The sequence below is a fragment of the Zophobas morio genome, unplaced genomic scaffold (assembly GCF_036711695.1).
Source record: "Zophobas morio isolate AGI-343-1 ecotype UQ-CSIRO unplaced genomic scaffold, CSIRO_AGI_Zmor_V1 ptg000044l, whole genome shotgun sequence".
Classification (NCBI taxonomy): Eukaryota; Metazoa; Arthropoda; class Insecta; order Coleoptera; family Tenebrionidae; genus Zophobas; species Zophobas morio.
Genome location: NW_026972149.1, coordinates 9,792,758 through 9,808,729, shown reverse-complemented (window position 1 = coordinate 9,808,729; position 15,972 = coordinate 9,792,758). Strand labels below are relative to the sequence as shown.

General features: G+C 35.3%; 1 protein-coding gene across 1 annotated transcript; it reads right to left on the bottom strand.

Moving 5' to 3' along the window:
* Positions 1 to 312: 312 nt before the first annotated feature.
* On the bottom strand, positions 313 to 15,557 carry LOC135141919 (calcium/calmodulin-dependent protein kinase type 1). The gene is made up of 9 exons (XM_064073510.1): positions 15,064 to 15,557; positions 14,870 to 15,004; positions 4,461 to 4,535; positions 4,272 to 4,410; positions 4,099 to 4,222; positions 3,900 to 4,040; positions 3,723 to 3,849; positions 2,903 to 2,990; positions 313 to 2,853 (listed from the first exon to the last, which is right to left on the bottom strand). The coding sequence occupies exons 1-9, from the start codon at positions 15,165 to 15,167 to the stop codon at positions 2,707 to 2,709; spliced, it is 1,080 nt and encodes a 359-aa protein (XP_063929580.1). The 5' UTR covers positions 15,168 to 15,557; the 3' UTR covers positions 313 to 2,706.
* Between the last annotated feature and the right edge of the window lie 415 nt (positions 15,558 to 15,972).

Here is a 15,972-nt window from a genome sequence, read left to right as displayed (position 1 = left end):
GGTAGTTATTAATAAGATTTAGTTTGTAAGCTTTGCGAAAAATTAAAGCGATCTCGATTTATATTGGATATTATTATTGTCCATATAGATATTATCATTCTGTTATAATTTTTGTTGTTTTATTATTAAATTAACAATTCAAATAAAAATCACATAACGCCTAAAGTCCTTTAATGCGTTGACCTACAAGATCGAAACTTTGCTGATTAACGCAGCTGGATGTGAGTGAACACACGATTATTGTATGATTGCTCTTTCTCTCTCTCTTTCTCTTTCTAAAGATCAATAACGCTGGGAAAATAAGACGCTGTAGTTGTTAAAACTTCTATTTTTAAACCCATCATATATTTAACAATAGAACATTACAAAATATATTAATCATGGTAGAAACAAAGTATTATTAACAATAATTAAAATTTAAAATATTTGAACACTGCATTCCAATGAACATTTTTATTTTAGAGACTAAACCAATATAAGCAACGCTACAGCTTTGTCTAATCGTCATAAACCAATTACAAAATTACAAAAAAGCTAGTTTTCGCAAAATACTACATTGCATTTAGTGGTCATATACAATTGCTTAAATTAGTATATACACATCTTTTTAAAACATCATAGCGTTTTTTTTACCTATCAAACGGTGAAATTAAGTAAAAGAAACAGCGTAACAGCTGATCGATGTATGCTTTTGTTTCCAAATTGAATACAAATTTTCTAAAATAAATGCAGAAATCATAATTGGAATGTGAAGAAACGTTTGGTGAAATTATTCTACACTTGCTCGCTACACGTGAGTTTTTATTTCTCCCATAATTTGAATAACGCGCCCTTCAATGGCGGCGGTATGACGAAATTGATAGTTCTATGTGGAGAAATAAAAACTCACCTCCTATGATTAGGAAGATAACTGTATACTAAATGTCTTACTGTATAACATCACAGTATTATTTAACTAAAAAAATTACATAGAATGTATTAAGAAATATACACCTGATAAACCATTTGTAGCAGTTTGTACATTTAGTAAAAATATAAAACTAAATATCTATTTTATGCTACACAGGCGTATATATGCAGTGCAAAAACAACAAATTCCTAAAAATATACACTGAAACTCTACTTAGTTCGTTTATACAATTTACACTTTGTAAGGAAATAAATAAAATAGATATGAAATATAGTACATATCACATGTTTGTGAGTTTAGAGAAAAAATAAACTACGTTCACGTATATCATGTTCAAAATTCAAGGCCAATTTTACGAAATCACAATGTAACATAATCCAAAGGACGGATATAATATCATTTCAAAATGGCCGATCAATAGGCTATAATGTAGGCCACCTGTTAGTATAATAATCTCAAAAAATACTTTCAGTGTAAGTGAAAAATGAAGTTTCTGACGACCGACGTTTCTGAAAATAATGTTGAACATGATATACTGCAGTTAGTTGGAACATATATAAAAAAAAAATAATAATAAAAAACTCAAATTCACATAGAATAATACATTTATGTCTTAAGCAAGCATTATGTGTTTAGAAGGTAGTGTATTTCTGTTTAGTTTTTAATACTACTAACATTTCTAACATTTAATATTGCTTGGAACAATAACAACATAACAAAATAAATCATTCTCCTCAGGTCTGAACAATTCTGTAATGTCATGATGAAACCTACGACTCCGCTATAGTCACAACTGAAAACGTAAATTGCGAGATTTATGTGTCACATAGCAATAACATTTGCTTTCTATTATTATATTATTATTCATATATTATTATTATTATTATTATTGATATTCAACATTTACTTTGTCTGATTTATATCCTTATGTTATACACTAAGTAATTACGGAACTCTTTTAGAATAATCATATAATACCGTAACTGTTAAGAAGCCACAACTTACGAGGCTCGTTTTTTAATAAGGTCGCAACAATACCAATATGTGCCTACAACGTTATCACCAACCCGCAAATCCTCTGGAGCCTATTGTCGATGGTCAAAAACTTCTCCGCCAAATTGTTGCAGTAGCCTAAAAAAAAATCTGCATTTTTTAATCGTCGTAGAAGTTTGGACCTGCATCTAGTACCCCAGACGATCTTTTTGTATATATAAATATAAAATAGTAACTCCAATCTATGGCCGGCACGGTTCCGACGAAGGTACACAAAATGTGTAATGTTATTCGCGACTTTTCAAAATATATATATGTCGGATGGATTCTTTTCCACGGCGAACCGGACCTTTTAAAAATCGGGCCTTGTAACCAATGGACAATAATAAAAAAATAATAAGTAAAAAAAGACTAAGTCTAATAAAACATAAGTATGTCTGAAAGAGAGCTTTCGTTTATTTGAACAAAAATAAAAATAAGTAAAAAAAGTAAGTAAAACATATAAAAATCGATTCCATATCAGCAAAGCAAAATAACAGATATGCTATTAGTTGTTGGATAATTTTACACACTGTTACGTTTGCCATGATACATACATCACATCGTTATTATGTTTGGAAGTCTTCTCTTAAGTGAGCTATGGCCTTCGGACCATAATAGCTTAAAAAACCATGACCTTAAAATAAGTTATCAATGTCTTAACTAATTTAACTTCCATAAATATAACTAATTTTAAGAACATGTTTTCGATCCCAAGTAAAATGCGTAGGTAGCAGAAATTAACAAGTAGTTACAGTATTTGATTACTTATCTTGGGCACCATTTAGGCTCCCACATGGTTCACCAGTGGACATACTACGTTGTGGTATCGGGCTCCGTCCCCCACTACCACCACTACTTAGCGCCATTCGTTGCATTTGTCGAATCACGGTAGTAGCATGATATGCTTGCTAAAACACACTTTAACACACCCCCTCACAAAATCAACACAACACCTACCTTCCAACGAGATTTTGCGAAATTCTTTTTAAGCTGCTCAGATACAGTACCGTGAATGTTCTTATTACTGGCTGCATTTCCAGATATCCTTAAAAAAATCACATTACAAACGTTGGTTAAAATCGAAAGTCGGGCACCAATTTTCTCCGTCCGGAGCGTTTCGACTCGTGGAATCATTTCCGGCGTTTAAATGACATTCCCCTGAACCCCGTACGTAATTCTGAGCTACGTCCAGTTTGTTTCGGAAATAAATATAAATTGGAGCGGCGGTTTTGTTTATAAAGGTCCATTTGCACAGAAATGCTGAGGAATGGACAGCAATAAACCGTGTGTTTTGCGTGCGGAAAACCCGACCTAACTAAAAACAGGGTATATTGGTTTCCGGACCTCAATATCCCAGTGGAAATGAACCTTAGCGGCAGGCGTCAGTCACTTTCAAGTATAAATAACTCTTTCCATTGTATTTTTAATGTCTTTACTGCGAGTAATAAAATTTTATGTGGTGCAGTCATTCTCCAAGGGGCATTCTCACCAAGCCACGCTTCCTCTCGGCGGTATTGACGTTTGGGTGTTTGTGCCCTTCCGTATAAATAATTTTGAAGCGTGTGTCTCGTCTTCGACGGGAGGAAACATAAATAAATCGTCAAAACTGACGGTTTAATTATTGACGGTTCAGAAGCTTGTGTTAGTCATTAACGAAATTACACACGTCGCGAACTCGGCACGTTTTGATTTATTATTTAAAGTGCGTGTGTCCACGTATAAGGAAACGTCGAGTCTTGTGAAACGTACGAACGTATAAGTGTGCCTTTAGACCTACCAAGGATGAGCCAAAGCCTGACGACAAGAATAACGCTTCTCCACATTAACACACATCAATTGTCTAATAAAGTCTTTCGCAGAATCACTGATTTCGTCCCAATACGGCGAATCAAATTCGAATTCGCCTACAAACCAACATTAGTAAGTCATAAAGAGTGTACGGGGGCGTGAGTACCCTTGAGGATTTGTGCAAATAAATTTGCATCATTTTCATCGTAAAAAGGGGGATAACCGCAAAGTAAAATGTAGGATATGACACCTATGCTCCAAACATCAACCGCTTTCCCGTACGGTTTCTGCGCAAGAACCTCAGGAGCTGGAATATAGAAATATTTCGTAGTGTTTATGAATGTTGGAAGAAGCGGCGAACATACCGACATAGCCCGGAGTTCCACAGGCTGTTGCCATGATGCCTGAATCTTCCATTTTAGACAAACCAAAATCGCTGATCATAATTTTGCTATCTTCGTCTGGACTATAGTAGAGCAGGTTTTCGGGCTGGAAAGTGTTTTTGGTGGATAATCGAGTCTTGGTTTTGCGTTCTTACCTTTAAATCGCGATGGACCACACCTTGTTCGTGCATGTAATCTACGGCTTCTAGAACTTGCCTTATGAGATCAGCTGCGTCTTTTTCTGTGTATGAACCCTTTTCGACGATGCGATCAAACAATTCGCCCCCCGTTACTCTACAACCGAGTTTGGTTAAATTTATTTTAACAAGGTCGGGTTAGCTTACAGTTCCATAATCAAATAAACTTTCGATTTGTCTTCAAACGTTTCTAATAACTGTACAATATTAGGATGAGTTAATCTGAAATAAAACAACGGCGTGAATAAATTAGGTGTAGTTAATTTAAGTGCGGGTAGTGCGAAGTTCCATTATTCCCACTTAGGACTAACCCTCTCTGCCACAGGTGTATCCCAAACAAAAATCCCCTCAACATTATGTGAAGTTACACCTGCTAGTAAATTGCATTTAGCACGGATGATACACCGTAGGGTAATAAATCACTAGATCAGTCGATAAAAACAAGGATTTTTCCCGATACACCAACAAACATTTTTTCAATGACAATTTTAGATTTTATGACTAGAGAGTCATAGTCGTAAACCTCTTTAAACAAGTCGGCTTGGTAAACAAGTCGAATGTATTATTGAAGTTACTGTATTTAACATGAGGGAGGCAATAAATTCTTTCGAAATTCGATCTTTCGTTACTATTTATTCGCTTCGCCAGATTTTGGCACAAAGTTTCTTTCTGGCTGCATAATTTAAAATTCGAACCCTCAGCGACCACCGTGCGTCCCAACATATTAATCAATAAATTATCCTAACGACCCCAAAAAAGGGAAATCTGGAGGAAAACCAACCTCGTCTCGGAAGTTGATAATTAATTTAATAAAAAGACTTAAAATCAAATTATATCTCGTCCGAAACGTAATTACTCCCGAATTTTCCAAGAGTTCTTTGTTCACGTTGGCGACCGGCGACTCATACGTTTTAATTTATATCAACATATTCGCGGTTTCGACCTTCCGGTTATCACTTTGCGAATTCGCGTAAAACAACAATTTGCTATTATTTAAAACAAGAGAAAGCCATTTTCCAACTCGGCAAGGTTATAAAACCGATCCGCGTACACCGTTTTTACTCTAATGAGATTTTTTCTATGCCGTTAGACTAGAATGGAGGAGGTGCGAGAGCGGATCCTTGACGCACACCAAAAAAAAAAGGTAAGTCTGTTATGAATACGTGTTATTAACGACCTTTTTTCTAGAAGTGCCCATTTTATTATTCAAAATCGCTATTTAAAGATACATTTAAATAAGGCAGTCGCTTCGGGAGTTAAAAAATGTGTTATAAATCATGGGTTGATGACCATATTATTGACCAACACGTTCGACAAAACCTTGCTACAGATGTTGCGCAGATAAATCCGATCTGAAAACTGCTAGACCTTATCTAAAAATTCTTTACGTTACTACATTGGACGAACGTCGTTCTGTTATTAATAATAATGACCAGTGACACTAATAAATGTTTATAATTAGTGTAATCAGTTCGGAGTGTTTACTTCTAATTTCAAAATAATTTCCGACTATCGTAACGAACGAAATGTATTTCAGACATGGAAATAATGCGAAACTTTTAATTTCCCAACCGTAAGAGATTAAATTTCAGAAATTCAGCGGAATTAAAAAATGTTTTAATAATGTACTGTTTACTAAAAAGAAAGCAACACCTGTTTGAACTTCTCAAAATACACTTTTGTCAGATGAAGTAAATAATTAAATTTTCAAGAAACGAGATGAGTGATGGATGGGGAAATCCCACCCCATGTTTCATATGCTCATTTATATTTTACGGAGCTAATTTTACATTCCCTGTTAACTGCAACGATAAGCTAACATCCTTGACTTTCCGATATATCATTAAATTTGTGTATGTAGCGTTTGCGTGCGGAAAAATCCAATTTCATTTGTCTTAATTAAAAGAGAATTCAATACCAAGGTAACACTGACAAAGTTGCAAGATTTTGTCATCAAAAATAATAGTCTCTCAACAGTTCGGTCTCCAGAGAGGCAACACGGGTTATTGTGGGCTAGGTATCTAGAGAATTAAATATATAAAAGAACCCGGACGCTCAAGCAAACATTAACTAAGTTAGACAAAAAGTACGCTTCCGACGCGGCCAAGCGGAAATACATGTGGCTAAATAATCCAAATTAGTAGTTGCAGCCGTATCGATTCGTTCGTTACACGACTGGTAAACAGCATCGAAACTTTTTAATTTAAAAAAGTACACCTAATCGAAAAATCCACGCGATTAACATACAGGTGCGCCATCCTTTGTGTACACCTGTGTAAACACAAACGTTTAAAATTTTCGCTTAATAGCGCAATCAATCAAAATAATATCAATATTAATTATTAATTTCGGAACGTTCTCTTCGTTTAAATCCTACCATAAATCGGACAGGGAGGGCTCACTCACCAGATAAATTTCAACCATAAAACGAACAACCGATTCGATCCGTTAAATAGATAACAATGATCCGAAAGGGTAAACTTGCTCGTCGCTCTGTCTAAGACACTTATTTGTATTAAGATGTATATTTCAAATAAAGGCCGCAAGCTTTAGTGTTCGCAATAATAAATGAAACCAAACATAAAGTAATTAACAGGGGTCAAACCGCAAGCCTTTGGAGTTTCTTGAGCGCTGTCGACTTTTTTTGACCCACGACAAGTTGGCGGGAACAAGTGTGGTGAAGATCCATGTCAACCCTTGATAAACAAGCGTGCCCACTTGTAGATACTTAATTTAAATTCACTTTATAAAGTTGCGAGCATACGATCTATAAATTAAATTATTCAAACAAGCGCGAAGGCGCAAACATCACAAGATCACCCCTATATTCTTCTTCGTTTTTAATCGGCGCGATTACCGATCAAAAATGCAGCCCGTCGAATCTATTACCATATTATTGAAAAATAGCACAAATTTTCATCATATCATATCAAAATAAGAATTTATGGTTCGAGCCCTGACAGTTTCCTCCTCATTATGATAATTACTCGCGTTATCACCACCGCATTATACGAAAAATGCAATTACGACCGAAAGCGGGAACACACGTTTTTTGTGGAATTTTACGATAAACGTAAATAACAATTATTAATCATACATCAAATCAACAAATGACAAAATTTTAGAAAGTATAATAAAACCCTGGCGTTAATCGCACCGGTCTCATCATAAATTCATTTGATAAAAGTGAGGTTTTACTTCGACATACATATTCGATGCTGTAGGGCGTTTTTACCTCCAATTCTGTCTATATTTAGCCACTACAAATTCCACAAAAAACACAAAATGGTTTGTCGAGTGTACATTTCAGTAAATTTGGACACTGACGTTCGGTTTCCAATCCGATGAACTTTAAAATCTCGTCTACGAGAAACTTCCTCCTAAGATAAATCGGTCATACGTCAACAATTATTTATAGTTGAGTGTTTGCTTCGTTACGAATGGTCGTTGAAGCTACTAAAAAAATGACACACGTTTTATAATCTTTACAACAATTTTATTATTAAGATTATAAGTTCACAAAACAGACAAACGAACGGAAACGGGAAATCCGCCACATCGTTTTCTACGATCAGCGAAACGGGAACTAAAAAACTAGCGTGGTGACTCAGCACTGCCAAAGTTATCTTAGCACTTTTCACAACACAAACTATTGCCAAGATAAAAGATAGTTAAACAGAGTTCCTCCAACGTCTAGCTTTTATCTCGTTCCACTATCAACGTTCTATTATTATCCGCGCCAAGAGTAAAACTTTGCCTGTTCAAAATTTTCACATGCTAAATCTGAAAACAGCGTGAATAACATTTCCAAACATCATTGTAACCCTAAGGTTATGAGACAACTTTACTCAATAGTCTTGGACTTGCAAAAAACGCGCATTGTGTGACTACAACTAAGCCGTTTCGCACACAAACTTACTTAAAACGTGACATCTACTTAAATCTCGACATCGAAAGTTTTAATTCATGCGAATTAAGTAAGATCAGTGTTTGAAACTTTGAATTGAAAAGGCTCACAACTTGCAAAGACAATAATTCATCGACACATATAATCGTACCGAGAAGTTGAAAACACGACCGTAAAATTATCATTCGGAAAATATTTACCAAAATCAGACTTTTTAAATACTGATGTTTACGAAAAAATAACCAGCTTCTTTAGACTGACTTAATTACTGCGATATTATTTTTCGTACGTCAAACGGAATACGAATTTATTTTTTATCGTCGCTTCAAAACACGATTCCGACGAAACTTTGAAGTCGAGTTGCAATAATTCGTGTTTTGTTACCTGCTTGTTTTTGCATGAGCGCGCTTTTATGAGACTTTTTAACTAACGGTGGGTGACGGGTTTTGTGTTACGACAAATGCTCAACTATCACTACTGAAATAGCTTTTTTGATAATAGATTTTTTTAAATATCAAATCATAACGGGTCAAGATTTGTGGAGGGTAGTAGTGTCGCGCCCTGAAAATAGGTCTTATTTATAGCACGTGCTGGTCAGTAGGCGGTAGTCGGCCTTTCCACTGTATCCGATATTAAACTCGAATTCAACAAAACGCTAAAAATAATTATTACACAAATGATTATAAAAACATTGTCGAGAAATTCTTTTAAACAATTTCCACTTGAAACTTTTCGCAGATAATGCAGTTATCGACGTCAATATCTACCAATAATAACAAAAATAATCAGTTATGGTTTATTTTATTAAAAAAAATCTGGTTTTACTCATTCGATTTTAATGAGGGCCGAAGTAATTTACTGCGACTAGCGAAACACACAAAGCTATTATCACGCTGTCGGTGTTGTTGATGCAATGATTTTGCTATTCTGCTTTATTTAAAGTCAACATATTTGCATTCTTTTCTTAAACTGGCTTTACAAACAATTGGAGATTCTCGACCTGCTTAAAATACACCGGCAGTATCAAATTTTCCTCACTAGCACCCTTATTAGGCGGTAAAAGCCAACTTTAACGACAAGTTGAGTGAAATAGAAGCAAAATTGTTGCACCACATTTGCATGTTTAGTATGAATTTTCTGCAGCTAGGTGAGTAAATGTCGCAGTATTGCAGCATTTTATGTTGTTTCTTAGCATCTGTGGCCAATCAAATTTATATATCTGTTCTAATTCGCACCAGATCCTTTAATGGAAGAAAGTTTTTCCGTCGAATAGATATAGATCAAGATTACAAAACTACCGGTGGCCAATACAATATTATTGTTAACCCGATTTGAGCAATCGTCGATTTCCAAGCGCTGGAAGGTGGTGTGAACGTTCGCATGAAGCTAGCTTTCGTACTGGCAAATGGAGGATAAGCGAATATGGTAGTGTAATGGTTAGGAGTGCCAATTTTCGATTCAATAAGAAATCCATTAATCTTATGAGCGAAACTAGTTTCGTGGATAATTTTTCTCGCAGTATGCAATTATATAATTTGGATCAATTGTATTTAGTAATGTTTGTCTGTCACGAACTGCGCGAAGTGCGAAAAACCTGAGGCATGGGTAACGGTGAAATAATGAGATGCGGGCTAAAGACGCTTCCACAACACCTTCAAAGAGACTGAGTGAGGTATCTTAAGTTAAGAAAATATTGATCACGTAATTCAAAGACAAAGCAGGCGTGTATCTGACTAAATACTTGATTAATTTTAGGGGATGGAATAGAGGTGTAGAAATTTTTCTCGTGGAAAATACGTGCGAATATCGGATTTTCAGCCATTCGGTTATTACGATAAATTAGTTTTGTGTGAATAAAGGTAGAATTTAATTCCGCCAATTAGGAGCAGTGTGTGCTCTATAAAGAGAGTAATAATTAATAGATATTATCCCTTTTCAATCAACAGGTGAAAACTTAATTATTCAATGAAAGACGGGCGCATGCGTTAATACCTCGATTGTATTGTATTGTATTGCACTAATAAACACCTTGAGTGTTTGGTATACTTGCTTCATACAACATAAGTTTTATATTTTATAGTTATTTGCTTCATTAAACTCTCTGTGTTTATATTTAAATTGCTCGCAAGTTAATTTGTAACAGCAACATATGGATTTTAGCGTCAATAATTAAAATATTCCGGTTTTTTTCCTTTTTACATTCCACAACTTGTGAAACATTAACTCCCAGTCGTGTTACCCCATGTTCGCGGAAGTCAGCTTCAAACTTTTCAATCAACTTAATATATAATCAACGAAAACTTACTCGACGTACGACATTTTTAAAACTCGTGATTTACAACAGATTAGGGGAGATAAACATGGAATGTACGAGCAGTCCTACCAGAGATGATTTGGAGGCCGATCTCCTTATTCGGCTCACTTAATTTAGCAACGTACTTTTATAGCAATAGAAAATAATAAATCGAACTATGGCGACACTGTAAAATCTCATTTAGGAACAATGCCGAAAAAATTATTTAATCTTCCATCTGAGCGAGGGTGGCTTTCAAACGCGTGTTTAAGGACTCGTAAAAACAAAAAAATCGATCAGCTGCACAATTCATACGGCTAAACTTTTGTTTACGCTTAAATTCATCGGCTTTGATAAGAACACGACCTTGACTCTTCTTCAATAAACCTACCTAATTTTTATTGTAAAGCTGAATCGTGATTATCGCAAACGTAATTACAAATACCAACAACGGAGTAATTGTACTAACGAAATTGCGACATTCAGACACTATTTTCTCAGTCTATTCAACAGAATACGACGTGCTACTTCCAAATACACACTCTAAAAAGTCTAAAACACGAACGATTCATTCGCACCGTCACTTTTGCTACACAAAATCATATACATCAATTTACGTTACAAAATTTCATGTTTTGTCCACACGTGCCACAAAAAGTGTTTATTTCGCAAAATAGCAACATTTACTTGCTTGCACATAATTTTTAATAGTAAACATCCGACAAGTAAAATTGCTGACAATTAACTGGTGGTGGATTCAAACAGCCGAATTCACACCGTGCTGCTAAGCTGACCCCAAGAAGGCCGAATTAACCAAGATACATTTAACGTTCGCACTGATTGAATTTTACGATCTTCCACGATACCGCTTGTTTAGTGCAGCTTAAACTGCTCTAACATTAAAATAAAAGTCGAAAATGTGATTCTTTAAGGTACAGTAACTTTGTATTGGACTAAGCGGGCCGTGCAATGAAGACTTTGTTATTTTTAGCGAGTGATGGAAAAATTTGTACCCTAATTAGGGTTCACCCTGTACAATATAGAACAAAAATGGATATTTAACGAGGTCGCTGGGATGTCAAAGAGTTGTATTGTGCGTATATTAAAAACCGGTGGCGCATTTTCCGGGTCTGAACCAAATCCGTAATTTTTCGAGTGTGGCCGTCACTTCCTGCACAATTTCCACGGTGCTAATTTTATCGTAAGTTTAGCCCTCGGCTCGCTGCAAGTGAAGGTCTTTCAAGCATAAAAGCGATTTTTTTATCGTTAGCAAGGTAATATAAAACAAAACAAACAATCGATTAACTATAAAATTTCTTGAGCTCGGCAAAACTCAATCCGATTTAAATATTAATTTCGTTAAGGACAGGGCGAACGCGCTACCTCTTCATAATTTCGTGAATAATAATTGGTTAAAGGGCAGAAAATTTCAATTTAATAAACTGCCACCTTGAGCCGGATATTGAGAGTGCTTTTTGATATATCTTCTAAATAATTTCGCCGGCTAATTCCAGTTGCTTTTAACTTTTTTACATTCAATCCGGAATTGAATTATAACGCTCCCTTATAACGTTAATCGCGTTATGACATTGTTGCGATTAATCATATTGTCAAAACTAAGCACAGAAAAAGTAAAATGGGCCGTCAGCGCGGTTTACGACTTTTAGGAAGGCATAAAATTGTATGGGAAGATGGAATAAGTTGACAATCAAGCGAGGGAGACAATGGGCCATAAACGTCACCGCCAACGTAAATAAATAACATAAAATATATTTTTCAGTCAAAACGGTAACGACGTTTGCTCAGACCCGTATACCGCCAATTACCTCCTTCGGGTATTAGCATACCAAAATTCCAGAATTCCGCATTACGCCCCAACGCACACCAGATTTTCACGCGACTATTGTTATTACTATCGTCATTATTACAGTCGAACTTCTAAAAATGTCATTAATACAACATACTGACGTCAATTGTAGTTGCTATCGATTACTACAATAAAATCCATTACATATTTCACTAATTTCATTGCGTATTTAATCAATTACGTTATCTCCCTTCAACGAATACGCGTCAGATGTGACGGTTAATTTTCGTTTCTATCTAAAAATGTTGCGACGGCAAAACGGTTCGTTGTAGAAGTTCCACTGTATCACAGATGGGTGTTAGTATATATAAACGGAGTTTTTGGTTATTTCACGCAATATTAACTCGCATACACTACTAATGATACTTTTTGTATGGGAAAACGGTAATTTACAGAAATCTGTTACTTTTGAAAACGGAAATAAGTGTGATTGTCAATGGTAATGGGGAATGAGCCATTACCATAATAATGAATTACATCCTTTTACAGGTTATATATTACAATAGTGTGGTTCTAATTGATTTGAATAGCATCTGCATTTAATTAGGAGGATGTTGTTTGGCCTTTTTTTGTTTTACGGCTTCTGGAATTCGAATTTTATGTAGGAATTACGAGACACATTATCGTTTCTTGTGGACGAAAGGATGGATAAAGCCGTATTAAAAAAAATCTATTTAGACAGTTAATGACCACTTAGTGGAACACGTTAACACTGCCGCACTTTTTTGTAAACTCGCTGCGCTCGCCGACGTAGCAACATGTTTCACAAACTCGCGAGATTCGCTCGCTACGCTCTATGCGTTCTTTATTTACATACGTAAAACTAATTTGCAGCCAACGTATCAAAATTTCCACACATTTTTTTCCTTCGAAAGGAAATGTGTTTCACGGACAAAGAGGATTTTTTCCGTGTGACAAAATTTGAAGCGTTCGAAACGCTATATCGCTTCAAATTGGAAAAAAAAAATCGAAAAACTGCTCAAATTTTACATTAACAGAACATTACTTTTTAAATATTATTTCACATTGCACTTTCAAATCACGAAAGTGAAAAAATCGCCACACCTATCCCATTTTACTCGAAACTCTGCCAGCAAATTCTTTTTTGCCTATCCACACGTAATTCGAAATAAAATTTGAATTTAAGAAATCACTCAAAATTCAGGATTTTTCATCAACAAAAGTGCCAGATTTTTTAAATCGTCGCGAAATATTCCATTTTACGCAAAATTTGGTCTAGAACATCTTTTTAGATAAAGATATCTTTTCAGGAAGAAAAAAATATTTCTTAGAAGCGGAAAAACCGCTTTCACAAAATAATAACAACAAAAAAAAATTGGTAAATTTAATGTTTTCTCAAACACGTCTGAAATTATCTATCTACTGTTTTATTTTGCGTAAAAAAAGATGAATTTCTTGGAAAATCTTTGAAAACTATCCCAATTTATCCGTAATTTTGGGCAAAATAAAAATAAATAATAACTTTTGGAACACTGTCGGAATGACTGAAAACAACAGATTTTGAAATAAAATAAGCATGAAAAATTAAAAAAACTATTTTGGACATCTGTATTTGCGTAAAGTAGAAAAATCGCCAAATTTCGTATCATCTCTTTCATTAATAAAGTGAGATAAACGATTTTTTTTTAGGAACTCGTCGAAAAAAAAAATAGTAAATTGAAAATACGGGATTGACTGAAATAAATTGCAAAAAACAAATATTGCAATTAAAGAGTGAGTTTTTCGTCGAGAATATCGCAAAAAATACGATACGTAAACCTAAGACAAGACGATTTTTCCAAATAAATCTTTTTCTTTGTTTTTAACACATAAAATTTACGCGATTTTTCGTCTTTCAAAGGACGATATTTGCGATTTTATTTGACGAGACGCCGCAAAAATAATTTCGTATTAAGATTAATATTAATTTATATGTAGCCCAACGTTATCTCAATTATTACGAATTGTAATTTAGTATGGGAACTTGTACGTTTCAAAAACATATTTTTTTAGGAAATCCCGGTCCGTGGTTTGGCAGTTTTGTGAAATTCCGGTTTTGCGCTTCCTTTTTCGCGTTAGAGGATCCGCAGCGGTGGGATAAACGCGCCCGACACACGTAATTTTTCTCTCGCTGAAATTCGAATTTTTTTTAATTAATACGATGACAGACGTTTTACTTTAGGCAGTCAAAGTAATGTCTTGTAAAGTAGGAATTAGCGTCGTTTTGGAAACTTGGGGCGATGAAAGAAAATGTGATTTTGTGCAGTAATGGGCGTTTTAATGGGGCCATAATGATCTAGCTGGCGGTTCTGGGAGTGTTATTTTGATGAATAATATTTGGTGTAAATGTTAAACACGTAGATTTGGCAAGTGATTTACGTGGCGGAGTTGAGCGATACCGGCGGTGTATTTATTGAAAATGGATAAAAACGTGAATTTATAGTTAATGGTAAACATTCTGAAAATAACGCAGGTTGTTTGTGGCTTACCTTCGAAGCACCTTAATTTCATTTTCGAGCGAATCTTCTTTACCTTTTAAAGCTTTTTTGTCGATTATTTTGACGGCGTACATTTGGCCCGGTCTATCTTTACTCTCGGCTAACCTGACGACGGAAAAGGCACCCCTGAAGAAAAAACAAATAGAGGTTAGAGTAATGTCAACAGATGCAAAACAAAAACCTACGTGCCAAGTAACTCCTTCAAGTAATATTTGTCATCAATTGAAGGTTGTTTATCTGAGTCTTTCCCATCTTTTTTGGTTTTCTTCTCTTTACCAAACAGAGGCATTTTTGGGAATTTCGCTTATTTTCTTCGAGCTCCTAACATAAATGTTGCACTTCTACGCGCATGAGAGAACACAAAACATTACTATACACTCGTGCGCGTTAAACACCTGCTCTCAGCGTTTTTGTGTCCATATAATTGCTGTATTACTTATCACAGTTTAACTGCGATAAAACTGAACTGATAGCCTAGCTGCCACACAACCGTCAAATTTACAACGTCCTACTGACAACTGCTACCAACAGCGCATCGACAACTTCCACCACGACGACTCGCGAATAAGACCCGCATGCTCTCAAAACCCACCCATTTACCGAGATAAATACCCCCCGAACTACCACCCAGCCCAATTAGCGGCAATTTTTTAATTTTCCACAGAAATCACTCGACGCGCAACAACAGCCGGCAACAGCGCAACTGCCAGGACCGGACTCGCCGCGCGCCAGACACGTTCTACAGACAGACCGCCACCTTTCACTGACATGCGCCGCCATTTCCACGAAATTTCCAATTCAGCGCCATTACCCTACAATCACTAATACGAGCAATTTACAAATTTACCATACTTGATAACGCGTTCAACTGTACGACAAGCAAATTTTATACAATTATGTAAACTGCAACCAGCAGAAAAAAAACATTACTAAAAAATTAATTTTAATATTTTTGGGGGTATTTTGGTATTTTGAAATCTTCTCAGACGTGAGTATTCATCATTTCATTGCCCCCAATATTTAAAATGTAATTTATAATGATTAGTATTTTGCCAAAAAAATAGGTAAACACATTTTTTATGAACGCATCATAT

What these genes read in the sequence shown, in the direction of transcription:
- LOC135141919 (XM_064073510.1), bottom strand. Translation starts at nt 15,167, where the DNA reads ATGCCTCTGTTTGGTAAAGAGAAGAAAACCAAAAAAGATGGGAAAGAC. An exon ending in TTGAAGGAGTTACTTGGCAC is followed by an intron (nt 15,005 to 15,063) that starts GTAGGTTTTTGT and finishes TTTTTTCTTCAG; the next exon opens with GGGTGCCTTTTCCGTCGTCA. An exon ending in TCGCAAAATCTCGTTGGAAG is followed by an intron (nt 2,854 to 2,902) that starts GTAGGTGTTGTG and finishes AGTGTGTTTTAG; the next exon opens with CAAGCATATCATGCTACTAC.